The sequence below is a fragment of the Chrysochloris asiatica genome, unplaced genomic scaffold, assembly GCF_000296735.1.
Source record: "Chrysochloris asiatica unplaced genomic scaffold, ChrAsi1.0 scaffold00209, whole genome shotgun sequence".
Taxonomy (NCBI): domain Eukaryota; kingdom Metazoa; phylum Chordata; class Mammalia; order Afrosoricida; family Chrysochloridae; genus Chrysochloris; species Chrysochloris asiatica.
Window position 1 is genome coordinate 1260016 of NW_006408727.1, and position 22227 is coordinate 1282242.

Consider the following 22227-nt stretch of genomic DNA (forward strand, 5'->3'; position numbering starts at 1 on the left):
TTCATGATCTTACTTGAACTGTTGTTTTTTTTCCTGTAGTCGTCTTATGAGTATAGTGTCAGCACTTTTCCCAAAAGGTTCACGTAGTGTGGTTCCTCGTGATACACCCCTCAATATATTTGTGAAGATTATTCAGTTCATTGCTCAGGTGAGTGCCTCCCCTAACAGCACGTCCATACTTGTAAGTTATACAAATGGTAGTAAGTGCGGAGTCCTAACTTTGGCTGTACAATGTATCTATCAACATGGAAATAAACCTCTATTAATAGTGAATGAAGAAAAATAATAGCATACCATAAAGAGTGAGAGAGAAAGTATGCTACTTAATTGCCTCCTAAATAGCTGCTCCTCAGGAATCCTATGCAGGGTCGCTATGGGTCAGAATCGACTCGAAGGTACTTAACAACAACAACAACAAGTAGCTCAGAGGTGAGGAGTCCTGTTGTGGCTCTCGCTGTAGGATAAGCACTTGACCACCAAGTCGGCTTGAACCACAAGGCTAGCCGTTCATACTCCTCAGTCACTCATCGGAAACCCTACATAGAGTCACCAGAGTCATGTTGCTTCTGTCATGATCCCCTCCAGTGAGATGGATTCCTTCTCCTCACACTCTATTTCCCAATCAGAGTCTCAAAGGAGCATACGACTTGGAAGGATCGAAATCTAGAGCCCTTGTTTTATAAGGGAGTCTGGAAATTGTGATTTTTTTTTCCTTTCTAACCCTTGCAGTACAGGAAGGTGTATTAGCAGGGATTGAAATAGGTAATGAGTGAGGCAACCCAAGGTTTAATCATAGTCCCTTCTGGGCAGTAGCCCTGGGGAAGCATATCTGATTTGAAAACGAAATGAAGTTACCTCCTGATTAAGTATCATGATTCCAGCATACTTAATGCACTCTTTTTGAAATGTACTATGAAAATTGTTGTTGTTGTTGTTGTTAGGTGCCATCGAATCAGTACCGACTCATAGCATCCCTATGTACAACAGAATGAAACACTGCCCGGTCCTGGGCCAACCTCACTACTGTTGCCATGCTTGAATCCATCGATGCTGCCACTTGGCCAATCCATCTTTCTGGGGGTCTTCCTCTTTTTCTCTGACCCTCCACCTTACCAATCATGATATCATTCTCCAGCGACTGGTCCCTCTTGACAATATGTCCGAAGTATGAGACACGAAATTTAGCCATCTTGGCCTCCAAGGAGCACTCCGGCTGCACTTCTTCCAACACAGATCTGTTGGTTTTTTTGGCAGCCCTTTTTACTTTCAGTATTCTCCTCCAACACCATAACTCAAAAGCATCAATTCTTCTATGGTCTTCCTTATTCACTGTCCACCTTTCGCATGCATATGAGATTATTGAAAATACCATGGCTTGAGTCAGGTCATCTTAGTCCTCAAGCTGACATCTTTGCTCTTCAACACCTTAAAAAGGTCTTGTGCAGCAGATTTGCCTAATGCAATACATCATTTGATTTCTTGACAACTGCTGCTTCCATGAGTGTTGATAGTTGATCCAAGAAGAATGAAGTCCTTGACAACGTCAATCTTTTCTCCGTTGATAAGAATGTGTTTATTGGTCCAGTGGTGAGATTTTTTTGTTTTCTTTACATTGAGATGTAATCCATACTGAAGACTGTGCTCTTTGATCTTCATCAGTAAATATATTAAGTCCTCTTCACTTTCAGCAAGCAAGGTTGTATCATCTGCCCATCACAGGTTGTTGAGTTATTCAAATTTATGCCAGTGAGGATGAAATAAAAGAATTCTACCAACTTCTTCACTCTGAAATTGATCAAACATGCAATCAAAATATATTGATCATTACTGGTGATTGGAATGCAAAGGTTGGGAACAGAAAGGAAGGACCAGTAGTTGAACAATGTGCCCTTGGTGATAGAAACTATGAAAATTAGATGATCCATAGTATAATTATTGTTTCACAGAATGAAAGTATTTCTATATATTGGAGCACAGAGGTAATGATAATTAGATAAGCATGAGTGTATATAGTCAAGGAGGAAATGAAACTATAAAATTTTATCTATAAACTTTCAATCTTTTTAACATACATGTGCAATTAAAATAACAGGTTGCTAACAAAAAATTTCAGAAATTTTTTTTTTTCATTAAAATTTAAGAGATAGACATTTAAAAAAATCATCAGAAGAATTGGGAAGATTAGAAGATGAGTAGACCGAACTCTCTAGGAATGAAAACAATAGGGAAAATGAGCGACTATGAAAAGTGTTTAAAGAGAAAGGAATTGAGAGGAAACAATTAAATATATTTTTTATTTAGAACACCTTTCTGAGAACCAAAGGAAAATTCCAGAAAAGAGAACCCTTATGTGCCCAGTACAATGAGTAAAAGAAGTTTCCCACCAATGAATATCATCATAACATTTCCAAACGTTGAAGACTAAGAATATCTACACTGTACAATAAGCTTCGGGCCTCAAGGTCGGATTGAACCACCCCGTCTGTTGTTCAGACTCACCAGCTGCTCCTCAGATGCCCTATATTAGGGTGGCTGTGAGTCGAAACTGACTTGACAGCACATAAACAACAAGCTTCATGATGAGGGGAGATCAAATAAAGTCAAATTGGATTGGAAAGTAGAATGATGACCAGATTTGTAAAACCAGGAGTAGAGCCTAGAACCCTATGACTCTTTCTCTTTGAAGTTTGAGAGAAAGTAATTATCAAACCTAGCTTTCTATACCTAGCCAGGCTATCAAATCTAAGAGTTTATCTTCAGCCATGTAAACTAGCAAGTATTTGTGGTTTACCTAAACCCTTTCTCATGATGTGATTCTCGAAAACAAGGAAGTAAAGCAAAAAAGAAGAAGGGGTCCTGGAAAAAGACATCCTGTATAAGAGAAAAATAAAGGAATTCCTACAATTATGATGAAATGAAGTCCCAAGACAAATAGTTATCAGACTTAACCAAGTTTTGAGTCCACACTCAGACAGAAAGGATTGGACTCCAGGAAGGAAATCTCCAAGGGAAGCCAAGTTAGCTGATATTTGAGAGAAATGTTATAGTTTTGCTGGAGTGAAGTGTTTACTAACTCTTAGGTATACTATTTATTTTACAGTTAAGATTTATTAATTGGATTTTCTTTTTCCAGGAACGTTTGGATTTTGCAATGAAAGAAATAATATTTGATCTTTTAAGTGTTGGAAAATCTACTAAAACTTTCACCATTAATCCGGAGGTAAATATTCTGTAATGATGCGCTATGCTACACTATTGTTAATTTATTTACTTTAATAGCACAGTTTTCTGATAACCTGAGTGGTTTAATGGTGAGCATGGTAACTAAGATTCAAGAAGGGAACATTTCCAAGTTAACCAGCTCAGCTGACCTCTAGAAGTTATGACAAGAGTTCTGTTTTCTTCTTCTTAAATACTGGAAATATCCCTTAAGACGTATCATTCATTCATTAGTTATTGAGCCCAGAACATGTGGCAGCCACTGTTTGAGGTGTTGGAGATTTAAAGAAAAGATGATTTATATGATGTTTTTCAAAGTGTAAGAGCAGATGGGATGCTAACAGTTCGGAAGACCCTCATCCCCTAACCATAATATGGGGAAAAAGCGAGGAAGCACAGCTGTGGCTATAGGTAGATTAATGTGCTTTGTAATGAAAGATTGAAGACAGTTGATGGTTTTTCTTCTTATGAATGAGGTAACTTATCTGCTTAGAAGAGGAAGAGCGGTTATTAGGATATTAGGACAATAGAGGGAAAATGAAGGAGGTTTGAAGTATGCTTTATAGCGCATAGAAGAGCCAGTTGGACTGAGAAGTGAACGAGTAGCATTTTAGAATTTGGTATCAATGCAGTATTTCTGATGTCTGGACTAGTGAATAAGGTTGCAGGAAATTGGTTAGTTTTTGTTGATTATTCATACAGCAGAACACGCACCCTTTCAAATCCCTGCGTTATTTGAAGTGTTTTTATTGTGGGAAACAAAGATAATTTATGACATTCTGGTTTCTACATTTTTTTCTCTCTAAAGAGAATGAACATAGGCCTCCGAGTCTTCCTTGTAATAGCAGACAGTTTGCAGCAGAAAGATGGTGAACCCCCAATGCCAACAACAGGGGTTAGTCTTCCCTCAGGAAATACTCTTCGTGTGAAGAAAATTTTTCTCAATAAAACCTTGACAGATGAAGAAGCAAAAGTCATAGGTTAGTGTTACTTGGAATATTTAAAGTGCTTTGTAATGCATTTTAGTATCATTTTGTAGAAGCTTTATGATTTAATCTAAAATGTATGTATTTAAGTATATCCAGCCATTCAAAGTGAATACATTCTCTGTCATAGTATAGGTCTTCATTTTAGAGGTCTTCTGGTTGAACATTTAGTTTTCTATATACTATTCACTGTGTTGTGTTCTTCCTTCAAATCAGTTGTGTTGTTGTTAAGAGCTGTTGAGTCAGTTCCGACTCATATCGATCCTGTTTAGGATTAGCAAACTGGTGCTTACCTTACAGTGCTACACGAGGATTCCAAACTGAACTTAGTTCTCTCCATTATTTTTGCATGATTTTCCCAATATATTGAAGTGTATCATCAGGAAGAAGAATACATATCCCACTCATCTGTCAGTTTGTGACATTCTGGTATCTTGCGTGTGATGCTGCTGGAAGCTGTGCCACTGGTATTTTGAATGCTGACAGGGTCACCCATTTTAGACAGGTTTCAGCTGAGCTTCTAAGGCTTAGAAGAAGGAGAGGCGGATTACTTCCAAATGTTCAGCCACTGGAAACCACTTGAATGACAGTGGAACACTGTCAGCACCAGAATATTGAATATTGAAACATGAGGAAGAACCCAAGAATAGTGACAAATACAGTGCTGCAAGAGGAACACTCAAAATATGACTGAAGAAGAGCTGCCTTCTCAAAGTAGAGTTGACCGTAATAACTCGAGTGAAATAAAATTTCAGGGACCTTCATTTGCTGACGGGCATCCGCACAAAATGAGGAAAAACAGGCGTAAACATCCATTCATAATTGGAACAAGGAATGTACGAAGTATGAATCTAGGAAAATTGGAAGTTTTCAGAAATGAAATGGAAATAATAAGTATTGATATCCTAGGCATTGTGTTGTTATTAAGTGCCATCAAATTGGTTCCAACTCATAGTGACCCTGTATAGGGTTTCTGAGGAGTGACTGGTGAGCTTGTACTGACAACCTGTGGTTCAAACCAACCTTGTGGTCCAGTGCTTTTATCCTATAGCCCCACACCAGAATTCCCATGTCGTCTCATCCTAGGCATTAGAGAGTGAAAATTGGCCGTTTTGAATCTAACAATCACATGGTTTGCTATGCCAGGAATGACCAATTGAAGAAGAATGGCATCACAGTCATCATCAAAAAGAACACTTCAAGATCTGTCATGAAGTATAATCCTGCCTGTGATAGGATAATATCCCTGTGCCTACAAGGAAGACAAGTTAATGCCACTATTATCCAAATTTACACATCAACCACTAAAGTCAGTGAGGGTGAAATTGAAGGATTCTGGTATGGCATTGTAGGATAAGCACTCAACCTCAAGAGCAGTCTGGACCACAAAGTCAACCTCAAGAGCAGTCTGGACCACAAAGTCAGCAGTTCAGGCTCACCTGCCTCTCCTAGGAAATGCTATACAGAGTCTCCATGAATTGGAATCAACTCAAAGGTACTTAACAACAACCAGCTTCTAAAGTCTGAAGTTGATCAAACATGCAATCAAGATATAGTGATAATTACTGGTGATTAGAATGCAAAGTTTGGGAACAAACCGAAAGGATTAGTAGTTGGAAATTATGGACTTGGTGATAGAAATTATGCTGGAGATCACATGATAGAATTTTGCAAGACCAATGACTTCCTAATTGGAAATACCTGTTTTAGGCAACATAAAAAACAGTTGTATACATGGATCTCACCAGATGGAATACACAAAAATCTAATTGACTATATCTGTGGAAAGAGACGGTGAAAAAGCTCCATATCAGCACCCAAAACCAGGCCAGGGGCAGACAGGAACAAACTGTCAATTGCTCATATGTAAGTTCAGGCTGAAGCTAAAGAAAATTAAAACAAGTCCACAAGAGCCAAAATATGACCATGAATATATTCCACCTGAATTTAGAGACCACCTGACGAACAAATATGATGCCTTAGGGTTTAGTGACCAAAAACCAGATGAGCTGTGGGATGACATCAAGAACATCATACAGAAAGAAAGCAAAAGATCATTCATTAAGATGGCAAGAAACAGAAGAGACTGAAATGTTAAACAAGACTCTGAAATTTCCCTTCTCCAGTGTAGAGATGCTAAAGCAAATGGAATACATGAGGAGGTACAAGAGTTGAACAGAACATCTCAATGGGCTGTTCAAGAAGACAAAGTCAAGTATTATAATGAAATGTGTAAAGATCTGGAGTTACAAAACCAAAAGGGAAGGACACGCTCAGTATTTCACTAGCTGAAAGAACTGAGGAAAACATTAAAGCTTTGATTTGCAATACTGAAGGATTCTTTGGCCAAAATACTGAAAAAGTGCAGAAAGCAACAAAAGAAGATGTACAGTGACAAAAGTCTCTGTACCAAAAAGAAATGATCGATGTTTAACCATTTCAAGAGGTAGCATATGATCAAAAGCCAGTGGTACTTATAGAAGTCTAAGGTGCACTGATCGCGTAGTGGTTACGAATCGGGCTGCGAACCTTAAGGTCAGCGGTTCGAAACTACCAGCTGCTCCGTGGGAGAAAGATGAGGCTTTCTGCTCCCGTAAAGATTTACACCCTCGGAAACCCTATACAGGGTCGCTATGGGTCGGAACCGACTCGATGGCACATAACAACAACACAACAACAAGGTGCACTGATGGCATTGACAAAGAACAAGGCTTCTGTTGCACATAGGGTTTCTGAGGGATGGAACCGACTTAACAGCATGGTAGCGTAGTGGTTACGAATCGGGCTGCGAACTGCAAGGTCAGCAGTTTGAAAATACCAGCTGTTCCACGGGAGAAAGATGAGGCGTTCTGCTCCCATAAAGATTTACAGCCTTGGAAACCCTGTGCAGGGTCAGTATGAGTCGGAACTGACTCCACGGCACATAGCAGCAGCAACAGCAACATAGTTGAAATTCACTCTCATGTAGCAACAATAGTTAATGCCTTCTCAAGATAGATAGATACTTGTTAAAGTAAGCAATTAAAAGTATTCTTTATCTAATCTCTGACATTTAATAACTGTGAGGTGGTTTTTCTCCCTAGGAATGTCAGTTTATTATCCTCAAGTGAGAAAAGCTTTAGATAGCATTCTCAGACATTTGGACAAAGAAGTTGGGAGACCAATGTGTATGACCAGTGTGCAGATGTCTAATAAGGAGCCTGAAGATATGATTACGTATGTAGTAATTCATTTTATTTTCATTACTATTTTCGTTTTTATGAAATATAGGCCACTGTACTTACTGACCTGTTTCATTGCTTTCTCTTTTGGAGTTCTCTTATACTTTCATGTGCTTCTGTTTTTGACAGAGATTTCCTCCACATGTTCAATTTAATTTCTAACATTCATAAAGTTCTGTCAAACCAGAATAGATAGCAAAAGCCAGCCTGGGTCCCAGGCACATGTGTTGTTACTTACTCCACTGAGTGATAGATAAATCTTAGTTGCTCAAGATGTGTGGGATTGATAGGTTTATTATTAAGTGCAACAAATAAACTGATTCCCAGAACACTGATCAACTGAGAAAGAAAACCTGAAAATTTCAACTCTGTTATTTTTGTCTCCTGAGAAGCAGGAGGGTTTTTTTGTTTTTTGTTTTGTTTTCTGGAACAGCATCTTGTTGTACATGAACCCTAGTCCTGTTACTGTTTCCTGGCTTCTCACTCCAGCATCTTTTCTATATTGTTGTTGTTGTTAAGTGCCATTGAAAACTCTATGGAGCATAGTTTTAATTTGACACACGTGGGCTCACCATAAATTGGAATTTGACTCATCAGTGGTTTTTTCTTCTTCTTCTTCTGTACTGTGTGGTCAGCGAATTTGAATGTGTTAGTGGGGGACTGGTGTCATTTCACTCAATTGTGGAATCTGAATTTTGTACCTATTGGATTCATGCAAAGCAATAACTGACTCTCAGATACAAAACCTCTGAGAGTCAGTGCTGCTGTATAACATTAATGCCGCTAGTGATAAGTGGCTTTAGCAAACAGAAATTGTTCTCACAGTTTAGGTGGCTACAAGTCCATATTGAGGCCACTGGCTCTAGAGGAAGGTGCACATGCTCTCTCTGTCTCTCTCTCTCTCTCTCTGTCTGTCTGTCTCTCTCTCTCTCTCTCTCTCTCTCTCTCTCTCTGTGGGTTCTGGGGAAAGGTTCTTGACTCTGCAAGGATATTGTCTCATTAGCATAACAAAGAAAGCCATATTCCCAACTGGGGTTACATCCAGATTAGAATCCCCCCACCTCTTTTTTTAGAGATTAGGATGCAACACATATTTGTCAGGGTCACAGTTCAACCCATAACACATATGTAATATGCTTCTTACTAATCCTAACTGTTATGATCTGTTTTATCAGGGGGGAAAGAAAACCCAAAATTGATTTGTTTAGAACATGTATTGCTGCTATTCCACGGCTGATTCCTGATGGCATGAGCAGAACGGATCTCATTGAATTGTTAGCAAGGTAAATGAGAATGATTATTTATTTACTATGTTCATTTTTATCTCTCCCTATCTCTTTCAGTTACTAATACACCTTTGCTACTGTTACCACTAAGAAGAAGTAGTAAGGATATTTTTAGTCCTTTATTTGATTTACTTTCTAAACTCCCCTTTTATCATTTTCTTCTTGTTAAACAGGCTTTCCCCACTCATTTTTAACTTGTCAAACTCTGTTGCATTCTCCTGTAAGTCCTATTTTTCAGTTTTTATACATGATCATATGGAATCTGTATCAAAGCTTTATAATAATAATAAATTTTAAAGGCATCCCGCCTAGAGAGATTCCCTGAGATTGATGTTTTTATAATATGATTTTTAGCAGTTAGGCAATTAATTATTCTGTATACTACTCCAGTTATTTCTTTTGAATTTAGGATGCTGAACAATTTTCCTTTTCACTTTTTCTCTTAGGGCAAAACCCGTCGGAGTTAAGTTTTTGTCTCTCTTTCTTTTAGGTCTGTCATGTTGTTGTTACTTGTTAGGTGCTGTCGAGTCAGTTCTGATTTATGGTCCTTTTGCCCATTCCTGAGCCACCCTCACTCAGTACAGTTATGTTTGAGGCGATTGTTGGTACCACTGTGTTAATCAGTACATCTTTTGGAGAGTCTTCCTCTCTGTCACTGCTGCTGCACTTTACAAAGCATGATGAAATGAGTAAATAACATTACAACCGGACTTTAAGTCTTTAAAACTAGCTCCCAAATTTATTAAATTAATGAATTAAATTTAATTAACTCCCAAGTTGAGGTGATCACCCTTTGTTGATAAAAGCTAAGAATTCCCAAGATTGGGAATCAGCAAACTTTTCTACAAAGGACCCACTAATAAATATTTTAGACTTTCAGGTCATATGGTGTCTGTTACAACTACTTGTCTTTTTTGCCAGTGTAGAATAAAAGTCACCATAGATGATATATAAGGAATGGGCATAGCTGTGTTCCAATATTAACTACAGTTGGCCCTTGAACAACATGGATTTAAACAGTTCAGGCCCACATGATTTTTTTAAACAAAATGCCACATGACAATAAACATCTCCACATGAGCAGTTCATTGTTCCAGTAAATCGAGTATCGCAATAAAAAGTAACCTCATGACTTTCGTGTGTCTTTTACAATACCATAATCCTTCAATAATACCCTGGAATTCATATGAAGCACACTAGTGATGCTGGAAGTGTGCCTAAGAAGCCAAGAAAAGTCCTGGTATTATAAGGAAAAGGTGAATTGCTTGATGTGTACCGTAGATTGAGGTCTGTAGCTGCGGACGCCGCTATTTCATGATAAATGACCACAGTGTAAGGACCACTGTGAAAAAAAGAAACCATGAAGCCGTCACTGCTGCTAAACCGTATACTTTTGGGGAAATATCTTTTTCTTTCATTTTGAAAATAACGGCTTTTCAGTGGATGCAATGTATATAATACATAGAATACATAAAATACATTAATTGGCTCTTTAGGCTATCAGTAAGGTTTCCAGTCAAGAGTAGCTATTAGTTCAGTTTGTTATGTTCAGTGCCATCAAATTGATTCCAATTCAGAGTAACACTCTATAGCGTTTCCGAGGAGCGACTGGTGGGTTTCAACTGCCAATCTTGTGATTTACAGTCCAGTTCTGGTCCTACAGCGCCACACCAGGAGTCCAGTTAAGTTTGGGTGCAGTCAGAAATTCCATGTGAGTTTTGGTTGCATGAATTTTTGTCTGTGGGTCAACGGCATTTGCAAAAAGTGTCACTAGTATGGATGTGACCCATTTGCCAACCCTCTCCTAGAAAACCAAGTACAATGACTGTACAGAGCAGTGATGCTTAAACTGAAAGATAAGTACTCATTACCAGCCACTTACCGCTAAGCTTTTTCAGCCCCTCTCCTCCGCTTTGAAAACATCTAGTATTTCAAATATCATATATGGCTGGTGGCTATGTGCCATGGAGTCGGTCCGACTCACAGCGACCCTGTCCAGGGTTTCCGAAGCTGTAAATCTTTATGGGAGCAGAAAGCCTCATCATTCTCCCGCGGAACAGCTGGTAGTTTCACTGCTGACCTTGCAGTTCTCAGCTTGATTTGTATCCACTACTCTACAAGAGCTCCTTAAATATCTGTATACCACCCTATAAAAATACCACATGGAGACCTTGCCTGCCTTCCTCTGGCTTCACAAGGGGGAAAGAGAATCAAACTCAGTATCAGCCCAAGGCCAATTCCTATGAAAGGGTGAGGGTCAGACATGCCTCTACTCCACAACTTACTTTACCGTATTCTGACACCAACCATCTCTCCCACAGCACTCTCGGCTTCACATCTGAGTTTGATAATTCACTGCAGCGTCACATAAAAGTCAAGACAGTAGTCACTGTTAAAGGATTTATTGGGGAAGTTCAGGCTCAGAAAAGCTCAGGACTCAGCAGTTCTCTAGTCAGGAAAGCGTCACTCTTACCTTCAGCCTCACAGACATGAGGCCCCTTAGTCACTGCTACTAAACCTTATACTTTTGGGGAAATACCTTTTTCTCTCATATTGAGAGAAATCTTTATAACATCTGCTCTGGCAAATGTTACAAAGCTCCTTTAGTCAGTCTATAAGTACCCAAAGGCCACGTTCTGCAAGCCAGTCTCTTGCCTGAAAGCACTCAGCTTTACTCATTCCACGGGCCTAGAGCCTGAAGCTGCTCTGACTCTCCATGCCACACCTCTGCTTTACTAGGTAGAGATCTCACACGCCACTCATGCTCTTCCTTCATGATTGTCTGTTCCTGCTTCTGAGAGTGGCTTCTTTTAAACATAACTGCATGACAAAAGTAACCAATCCCAGCCTTCGTCCTGTATACCTTATTTGCATGGTCCCACACACTCACTGTAGCTTAGTGGTTAGAAATCTGGCTGCTAACCTCAAGGTCAGCAGTTTGGAAATACCAGGCGTTCTACAGGAGAAAGATGAGGTTTTCTGCTCCCATAAAGATTTACAGCCTTGGAAACCCTGTGCAGGGTCACTGTGAGTCGGAACCAACTCCACGGTACTTAACAACAACAACCCATTTTTGGTGGGAATTCGGAAGACATTGGATAGAAAAGCCTTAACAAGTAAATTCTAGCATAGTGGTTACCAGTTGGGCTGCTAACCTCAAGGTCAGCAGTTGGAAACTACCAGCCATTCCACGGGAGAAAGACGAGGCTTTCTGCTCCTGTAAAGTTCTGCAGCCTTGGAAACCCTGTGCAGGGTCTCTGTGAGTCAGAACTGACTCCACAGCACACCACCACCACTACCACACACTCTTGCCCTCAGCTATTACAGGCTACAACCAGACAGAGACTATTTGTCTACTCTAGGTGTAGCACTGTAGGATAAGCACTAGACTGCTAACTACAAGGTCGGTGATTCAAACCTACCAGCAGCTCCTTGGAAACTCTACACAGGGTTGTTATGAGGCGGAACCCACTCTACGACACTTAACACCAACAACAGAATTCTGTGGAAAAAAAGGCAGGTTTTCTTTTGACACGTGGGACCAGGAGATAAATTCATTCTTTTCCCATTCTATCTTTTATCTGTTTATATTTTGTGTGTGTGTGTGTGTATGTGTGTGAATTGAATTGCAGACTTACAAAGATTTATGTCAACATTAGGGAGGGAAAGAAGGTGAGAGTTATTTGTTTCTGCTTCCCTGGAGGAGGCAGTAAACCACTGCCCTTCAGTGCTGTTCTTACTTTTTACTTTGCACCTGAAGTAACTCACCTACATCTTTGTGGATGTTCTTACTTTTTACTTTGCACCTGAAGAACTCAGCTAGCCTGAGTCCGCCTACCAAGATAAGATTGCATCTACAAGGAACAGGGGTGGAGATATCTCCTGAAAGCGCAAGCATCTGAGCAGTATGCTTTGCTGCTTACTTGTTTATTTTCTCTGTTACTTTCCCTATTCATTTACTAATTAATTTCCAGGTGCCGTAGTGTCGGTTCCAACCCATAGCGGCCCTGTGTACAACAGAATGAAACATTGCCCACTCCTTAGGAGTCCCTGTGTGGCACAAATGACTAAATTCTCAGCCATGAGCCAAAACGTCTGCAGTTTTAACTCATCCTGAAACAGACCTGATTTCTGACCAGTCACAGCCTTGAAAACCCTATGGAGCAGTTCTCTTCTGATCCACGTAGGGTCACCATGAGTCTGAACTCACTTGTCGGCAACTGACAGCAGTTGATATACCAGAGTGAAGAGTTAAATTAGGGGAATCTGTTTTTTCCTTTTTTCCTACTATTTGAAATTGTGATGTCTAACTCCTCTTTACTTAAAAATAAAGCAAACAAACAAATGAGTTGCCTTGTAAATCTGTAGATCCATATACTATCTCTAAACTAAGTTAATTAGTAGACTTTTAATTAGCCAGTTTGTACATGTAATTGTTCTGCCAGTGAGATTATGACATATTCTGAGACACAGAGAGGTGTAACATAGATAAATACACATTTGTAGATTTAAGAGATATTGAAATAATCTTTAAAGTCAGCATTGTAGGGGATAATCACTACCCTCTCGCATGCTATCATCTCCCTTGGTATCACTATCAAGAGATAGAATACTGGGCTAACGATCCTTAATCTGACCCTGTATTATAGTTCTGATGTGCTAGCATCACTTTCAGGAGCTCTGGTAGCGTAATAGTTATGAATTGGGCTGCTAACCTCAGGATTAGCAGTTTGAAACTACCAGCTGTTCCATGGGAGAAAGATGAGGCTTTCTGCTCCAGTAAAGATTTATAGCCTTGGAAACCCTGTACAGGGTCGCTATGAGTCGGAACAGATTTCACGGCACATAATCACCATCACCACCAGTGTCACCTTCGTGGCTTACTCCCAAGTCTATCTAACAATAATAAAATGTCTCTTCAGCCTCACTGTCAGTTGAAGGTTTGATTAGTGAAGACCAGAGCAGCTTCACAACAGCAACAACAGAGTTAAGTTCATCAGGGTGAAGACTGTGATAACACCTTTCTCCTAAACCACACAACTTTCCTCCTCTTGTCAGTGTGGATTACTCCATCCTCCCAGGTTCCTGTGGTTCCTGTGCATGTAATTGTGGTATTATTTTTAATATTACCTAGCATAGTGGTTATGAATCAGGCTGCGAACCGCAAGGTCAGCAGTTCGAAACTACCAGCTGTTCCACGGGAGAAAGATGAGACTTTCTGCTCCTGTAAAGATTTATAGCCTCGGAAACCCTGTGCAGGGTCACTATGAGTCAGAACCAACAACAACTTTCCATACTTATTCAGGCAATTTCTAACTCTGATACATTTGTTTATAAGGTGAGTCACTAGAATAGCCTTCTTCAGAGCCAAATTAGAAACTTAAGAAACTAGTATTGAATATTGTTCACCTAACTGAGGCAACATCTTTTATGGTGTTCTTGCTTATCCTTCTCCATCTGTGTTCTGTTTAAAGTCCTGTAACCAAAGTCAAGTTTAATTCCCATATTATTTTGATGTCTTTAAAAGGTAGCATGATATGGTCTCTTTCCTAACTCACTTAGACTTAAACTCTCTTTAGGTCTTCTGTTTTGGATTAATAGTGTTTCCTTTTTTCTTTGTTTATTTTTTTCCCTAGACATACTCCATATATAATATTACTCTTGAATTGATTCTCCTTTTCACCTTCAAGAATTATTTCTGTTAAATTGATTCCATTTTTGTTTGTTGTATTCCTTCTTCATGAATCACCCTTACATGTGTCTATCTATAACCTCGGCAGCATAAATGAAATGATGAAACCATGGCAACAAAAGAGAATCAATCATTGTGAGAGTGTGCTAAGATACTGATGTGATTGGAAATAAATTTTGATTGACTTTAAGATAGCATTGGAAGTGAGGTGGGTCCATACGATAAATACTGGACTGCGAACCACAAGGTCTGCTGTTCAAGCCCTCCAGCTGCTCCATGAGAGAAAGATGAGGTTTTCTGCTCCTGCAAAGATTTAAAGCCTTGGAAACCGTATGCAGGGCACTATGAGTCGGAAGTGACTCGATAGCACTTAGCAACAATGATAAGATAACATACGGTAATTTAAGGAATAAGGAATATAAAAAAGGGAATTCTATTTTTATATCGTTTGTTTTATAAAATATTTGAAATATACTCAAACATGTTATTCTGAATTATGGTTAAAAGTACCAGCTAGTATTAATATATTCATATGTGAATTTAAACAATGAATATAGACTAGCTCAAAGATAAATGTAGTCCCAGCATGTGAGCATTGTTTCCTGTCTTCACATTCCTTACAAACAAACCAAGAGACCATACATTTACGAGACTTTAGAGTTGCATGTGACATCATTGAACAGGTGTTCCAGTTGGCTAATGGAATTTTGTTCTTGGTAGGCTCACAATTCATATGGATGAAGAACTGCGTGCTCTGGCTTTCAATACTCTGCAAGCATTAATGCTTGATTTTCCAGATTGGCGGGAAGATGTTCTTTCAGGATTTGTGTATTTTATTGTTCGTGAGGTGACTGATGTGCATCCCACACTTCTTGATAATGCTGTAAAAATGTTGGTACAGTTAATAAATCAGTGGAAACAAGCAGCCCAAATGCAAAACAAAAACCAGGATTCACAGGTACCTAATTCTTTTGTATTGTCCCTTTGTGTATAGTCCAGGGATAAGTGTCCAACAGTAATGTTAATATACACCGTTACTCACTTTTAATGCATTCATAATCCTGTGAATGGAACATTTCTCTAGTTCAGATGTTAAGTATGCCGTGTTTGTGAGTGTATGACCTTTCTAGCATTCTTCCTTTTGTAACAAGTTTTAATGAACACAGGACAGAGAGGTACTTGCAGTTCACATTTAAGCTGTTTCCAATTTAGTTAAAAGTGGTATCATAAACACATTTTTGATAGAGTAACATTTGGAGTCCTGGTGTGGTGCTGTGGGATAATGCACTGGTTGATTTGAACTGCAAGGTTAGCTTTTTATTTTTATTTTTTTTTTGGTTCAAATTCACCAACCGGGGGCCCTGTGAGTCAGAACCACCTCAAAGGCACTTAACAGTAACAACAACCATTTGGATTAAGGAGGCCTGGTAACACAGTGTTTAACATGCTCACCTGTGAACTGAAAATCTGGCACTTCAAACCCATTAGCTGTTCAGGAGAGAACGATGTAGCAGTGTGTTTCTGTGAAGATTTCATTTTCCTTGGATCCACAATCAAAACCCATGGAAGCAGTAGTCAAGAAATCAAATACTGTATTGCATTGGGCAAATCTGCTTGTTTGTTGCAAAAGACCTATCTTTAGAATGTTAAGAAACAAACATGCCACCTTGAAGATTAAGGTGCCCCTGACCCAAGCCTTAGTATTCTCAGTTGCCTCATTTGCTTTCGAAAACTGAACAATGCATGAAGATCTAAAAATTGATGCCTTTGAATTATGATGTTGACAAGGAATATTGAATATACTCTGAGCTTCCAGAACAGACAAATCTGTATTGAAAGAAAAATGGCCCAATGTGCCTTGGAAATGAAGATGATGAAACTTTGCTTAACGTCCTTTTGACATATTATTGGGAAGGACCAGTCCCTGAAGAATCACATCATGCTGGGTAAAGTAGAGGGCCAGTGAAGCAAAAGGAAGGCCCTGACACAATGGCTATGACAATGGGCTCAAATAACGATGACTCTAAGGATGGCATCAGAACGACAATGTTTCGCTCTGCTGCATGTAAGGTCACTGGGACTCATTGCCAGCTCAGAGGAACCTCACAACAACACAGCCATTTGGATTATTTGTTTGCTTTATCCGTGGTACGAGTCCTCCAGATGTACGATGTTATATGTCTTTAACACCAAACCCACTCCCATAGAATTTATTTGGCTTACAGAGTTCCTATGGGACAGAGTAGGACTGCCCCCTAAGGGTCCCAAGATTGTAATCCTTAGGGAAGCAGACTGCCGCATCTTTCCCCCACAGATGCTCATTGGTCTGAACCACCAAGTCTTTTGTTAGCAGTTGAGCACTTTAACCACGAATCATGAGGGCTTATAACCTTATAATCTGCTCAAATGGTTGATTTATAATATTCTATATACATTATGTTGTTGTTAAGTGCCTGGGAGTTATTTTCAACACATAGCAACCCTGGATAGGGTTTCCATGGAGCAACTGGTGGGTTTGAATTGCAGTGTCGGTAGTTGAAACTCACCAGTGTACAAATCACCAGGTACTTGAGATTTTCTTTGAAACCAGCTCTCAGATGATGCCATACTGCTAGTCCATTCTTTGAAAAGGAATGATTCAGTCCAGTCTCCTCATTTCTCCATTGAAGTTAACTGACGTGTTGGTTCAAAGGCTACAAAATAGCAACAGTATTGAAGAGTGATTTCTTAAAGTCCTATTGAGGCTTCTTGTTAAAAATACCTTTGTCACTGGGTACAGTATCACATCTTTACAAATTGAATACTCTTTAAAATGCTTAAACTCAGGTAGACCCATAGCTGTAATTTCTGTGATTTAAAATGTCATATATATATTTCTTTTAACTTTATTTTCAACTTCAATTTCTTTTTCAAGCATGGAGTAACTGAAGCAGCATGTCATCCTCCTCTGGAAAAAAGTCTGTATTCCAGTGTGTTCCATGTGGTGGAAGGATTTGCACTTGTCATTCTCTGTAGCAGCCGACCTGCCACTAGGAGATTAGCCGTCAGTGTCCTTAGAGAAATACGGACTTTATTTGCACTTTTGGAGATACCTAAGGTAAGAATTAGGTGTTGCATTTAGTTGTCCAGTTGAAAATTCTTAAAAATTATCTGAGTTCATCTGTATCTCAATTTTTCTACTACTTTGTAGCGCTAACTCACTTTTTAGCAGTCTTTTTCATAGACGCTAACCATCCTGCCTCCAGTTACATTGTGCTAAATCAATTTCCAGTATGCACTTAGGTTTGGTTACTTTTCTGTGATATTCCTAAGTGACTTTGGTGCTATGATATCTTTTTGTATAGGGGGAGGATGAATTGGCTATTGATGTCATGGACAGACTGAGCCCATCGATTCTTGAGAGCTTCATCCACCTTACTGGAGCGGATCAGGTAAATGGAATCCCCTCAGACAAAAGTTATGCATTAGAAAATGTAATTTTTTTAATTGTCAAGTGCTTTCAAATCAGTATTAAAAAACTTGGAAAGTGATGTTTATTTATCCTGTGGTTAGTGGTCTTCCCCACAGAAATAAAAATTATTTATCTCTGTAAACTTCCAATTTGAGAAGATTTCCTTAAATCCGTGTTATTATTGATTACTATGTAAGATCTTAGTTAAAACGTTATGGAGAAATTTTTCTTTTGAAATCTAAAGCCAAAAATTATGCTCAGCTTCTTTAGTAAACATTGATTTGGTTTACTTTACCACTTGAGTTTTAGCGCTTTTTATACTAAAGCCATATGTAATTTGACTCATTAAAGTGGAGACATTTTGTCAACAAGTAACATTCCTACAGAAACTGAAGCAGATTTTCTTACTCGGGTATTTTAGTTTAGTTTTTTTTATAGGGTTGGACATACTATGTTTTCCTTTGTTTGCTGTAAGATTGACTATCAAAATCTACTTATTTTTGTATCTTTTGGGTTTGGTATACATGGACAAGATGTGTGTGTACCTTGTACATAACACTTGACACAGATCATTTAAAACTATAAACTAAAGAGATTCTTTAAAATATGTACAATTTAAAGAATTCAATTAAAAGATTATTCATGCCTTACTGTACACAGCTCATAGTGTGTTGTCTGTAAATTTGCTCATTGTAGGTGACTTACTGAGTGAATTGAGTCTCTGTTCAGTTTAAGACTCCATTTAATTTTTGGTTTGAGTGATCTCTGAAGGTAAATCTTTCTCTTCAGCATAAGAGCTCAGGATATTACTGAGGAAATATTTACAAATATACCCACTTCTCACTGTCACCTACAAGGGGGTTTCATAAAGTTCTTAAGAAAATTCCAATATCTCTTAATTCCATTTTTTCCATGAAGTTTTTCAAGCTCCCTTGTATCTCATTATCTAACATTTCACATTGACGACAAGAATGAAAAAGATAACTATCTGGCTCCATTGTTCTTTAACAATGTACCTCTGAGCTGTACCGAACACCAGGATGTGAGGTGAGAGCCATACTGGCTACGATGGCTGAGGTTGGTTATGTGTCGCCTTGGCTGGGCTGTGATGCTCAGTGGTTTGACAGTTCTGTAACGGTACAGTTTGGCGGTTGTGTAATGATACAGTCACCCTCCACTTTGTGACCTGATGTGACTATTTTCTATTTTCACGCATCACAGTCTCGTGTAGCAGTCTGGCCTTTGGACTTAACCTAACCATGTCCTAAGTGAGTGGGTGTAAGTACCTCTAGAGAGGAGCCTGGTTGCTAGTGTGTCCCACACGTGCATATTGGGTGCACCAGCATGCAAGTCACTTTGGGTTCTCTTGGTTCTCTCATAGCTCTTAAAGTTGGATGTCCACATAGAAATGATATAAATAGTGCTTCTTAACTTTTTGCTTTGTAAATCTGTCGGAGATTAATGAAAGTTATGAAAATCCTTCTCCAGAAAAGCCCATGAACAGACATGCTCAGAAAAGCTTACATTCAGGGATTCACTACCCCCTACAACATTATATATACCCATTTAAGAACTTACATTATAGAAACTGCCAATAAACCACTGACAGTTTAAAGCAACTTACATGGCAACGCTTTGAAAGATTGAAATTTGGAATAACCAGTCCTTTTTTCCCTCTACACAGACTACTTTGCTGTATTGCCCTAGCGCAATAGATTTGCAAACGTTAGCAGAATGGAACTCCTCTCCCATCAGTCACCAGTTTGATGTGATTAGTCCATCACATATATGGATATTTGCACATGTGACCCAAGGCCAAGATCCGTGGATTATAAGTCTCTCCAGTTTTTTAAAGCAAGAAAACCTCCCCAAACACTGCTCTACAGCTGTGAGCTTTGCTTGGATGTTTGCATACACAAGACTTCAGTTGTTGTCCCCACAGGTTGATATAAAGTAAGTTATTTTGCTAGCATAAATTAATATTTTATATATCGTGAGATTTCAATAACGTGTTCAAAAAGTTGTATAAATTAGGCAGTCCTATGACTCCACGTATAAATCATATGTTATGCTGTTTTGATGTATTAAGGATGGAGCAGTTAAACAGAATTTGTACTTGTTAAGTGCCATCAAGTTGGTTCCAACTCATAGTGACCCTGTGTTAGGGTTTCAGTGGAATGAAGGGTGTGTTCAAACTGACCATAGGGTGCAGTGCTTTTCCTTCAGCACCTCACCAAGATTCCATACCTATATGGTTGGTGTTTGCATGACACTGAGTAGGTTCCAACTCATAGTGATCCTATGTTAAGTTTCTGAGGCTGTCAATCTTTATGGGGACAGAAAACCTCATCTTTATCTTGCGGAGCAGCTGAGATATTCAAACTGCTGACCCTGGTGTTATTGACTGCTATTGAGTGGGTTCCGACCTATCACAACCCTGTATAGGGTTACGAGGAAGGACTGGGGAGTTTGAACCACTGACCTTACAGTTCAAACAGACCTTGTGGTCAAGTGCTTATCTTCCAGCTTCACACCAGGGCTCCATATATAGGCTTTAAATTAAATGTGGCACTGTAGGTTAAACACTGGACTGCTAACTGCAAGGTAAGGTTGGCAGTTCAAATCCACCAGTCACTTCTTAGAAACCCTATAGTGTCACTTGAATTGGAACCAGCTCGACAGCACTTAATGCGTGTGTGTATGTGTGTGTTGTTGTTGTTAAGTGATGTCTAGTCCGTTCTAACACTCCTTGTTGTTGTTGTTATGTGCCGTGGAGTCGGAACCGACTCATAGCGACCCTGTACAGGGTTTCTGAGGGTGTAAATCTTTACGGGAGTAGAAAGCCTCATCTTTCTCCCGCGGAGCAGCTGGTAGTTTCGAACTGCTGACCTTGCGGTTCACAGCCCAAGTCGTAACCTAGTGGCCCTGTAATGGGTTTTCGAGGAGAGGCTGGTGAGCTTGAACTGCCGACCTTGCAGTCCAGCGCATTAACCCACAGCACCACATGTGTATGCATAGATATATGAACATACACCAACCAACGAATTGCTGTGAAGTTCACACTGATGGTGTCATGGTGACCCCATGAATGTCAGAGCAGAGCTGTTCTCCATAGGGGTTCCAGTGGCTGGGTTTTAAGAAGTAGATCACCAGGGCTTCTTCTGAGGAATCTCTGGGTGGATTTGAACTACCAGCCTTTTGGTTTGCAACCAAGCACCTTAACTAACTGTTTGCAATGTGTGTGTGTGTGTGTGTGTGTGTGTGTGTGTGTGTATGTGTGTATATAGAGAGAGAGAGAGGGAGAAGGAGAGAGAGAGTTTATATATCTCTATACACACACACACAGAGGGAGGGATGGGAATTCTGAGATGTTTTGTATTGAATGTTTCATATATAACATTGGATGTTATTTTTACGTTTGACACTTGCTATCTTGCAAGACATTCATGACCATATTTAAAATGGCCCTCTCCTACTAGCGTTACCCATTTTGCCATGTTTTTCATCAGCTTTGTTGGTGGTGGTTGTTAGGTGCCATTGAATTGGTTCTGATTCATAGCAACCCTGTGCACAGCAGAATGAAACACTGCCCAGTCCTGCAACATCCTCATAATTGTTCCATTTGAGCCCATTGCTGCTGCCACTGTGTCATTCCATCTCGTTTGAGGGTCTTCCTATTTTTTGCTGACCCTCCACTTTACAAAACATGCTGTCCTCCCATGATAACATGTCCGAATTATGAGAGATGAAGTCTCAAAATCCTGACTTGTAAGGAACATTCTGGCTGTACTGCTTCCAACACAGATTTCTTCATCATACTTAGTACCAGTTATAACTTTATGACATTGTTTTATTTTTATTGTACGTGTTTATGTGTGTCTGTTCTAACCTATATGATGACAATGATACTGTGGCTTTTGTTTTTATTTTATTGCTATATCGCCAAGTGCTCAGAACATTTTCCAACAGGTAGACACTGTTGCTAATGAATAAAGTGGTGTGTTGTTGTTGTTAAGTGCTGTTGAGTTGGTTCCGACTCATAGCGTCCCTGTATAGGGTTTCCAAGGAGCAGCTGGTGAGTTTAAATCCATTGTTAATTAATCTTATGACAAAACAGTTGAAGACAAGGGATGTTTATTAGCATTTTTTCATTTTTGTTTGGCTCTCAGTTCTCAGTCCTAACAGAATTTTCATGGTTGGTAATATTTATGTAATTGTTCTGAAATATATGATAGGTGTAATTTTTCAAGGCAGAAATTTGGCATACACCTTTAAAATATGGTTGATTGTTTATTCTGCAATTCATATTCAGGTGTTTGCTCAATGAAATAACTATATGTGCACAAATATATATTGTTTACAATAGAGAAAC

The 22227-nt window shown here is 39.2% G+C and overlaps 1 protein-coding gene across 1 annotated transcript in view; it reads left to right on the forward strand.

Annotated features, from left to right (window-relative positions):
* Nucleotides 1-22227, forward strand: part of FRYL (FRY-like) — a 176602-nt gene that overhangs the window by 51228 nt on the left and 103147 nt on the right. The window contains exons 12-20 of the mRNA XM_006872668.1: nt 40-148; nt 3134-3220; nt 4028-4199; nt 7289-7421; nt 8602-8709; nt 15125-15362; nt 17319-17501; nt 17749-17835; nt 19540-19808. Coding sequence (XP_006872730.1) covers nt 40-148; nt 3134-3220; nt 4028-4199; nt 7289-7421; nt 8602-8709; nt 15125-15362; nt 17319-17501; nt 17749-17835; nt 19540-19808 — 1386 coding nt within the window. The remainder of the gene's footprint in view (nt 1-39; nt 149-3133; nt 3221-4027; nt 4200-7288; nt 7422-8601; nt 8710-15124; nt 15363-17318; nt 17502-17748; nt 17836-19539; nt 19809-22227) is intronic.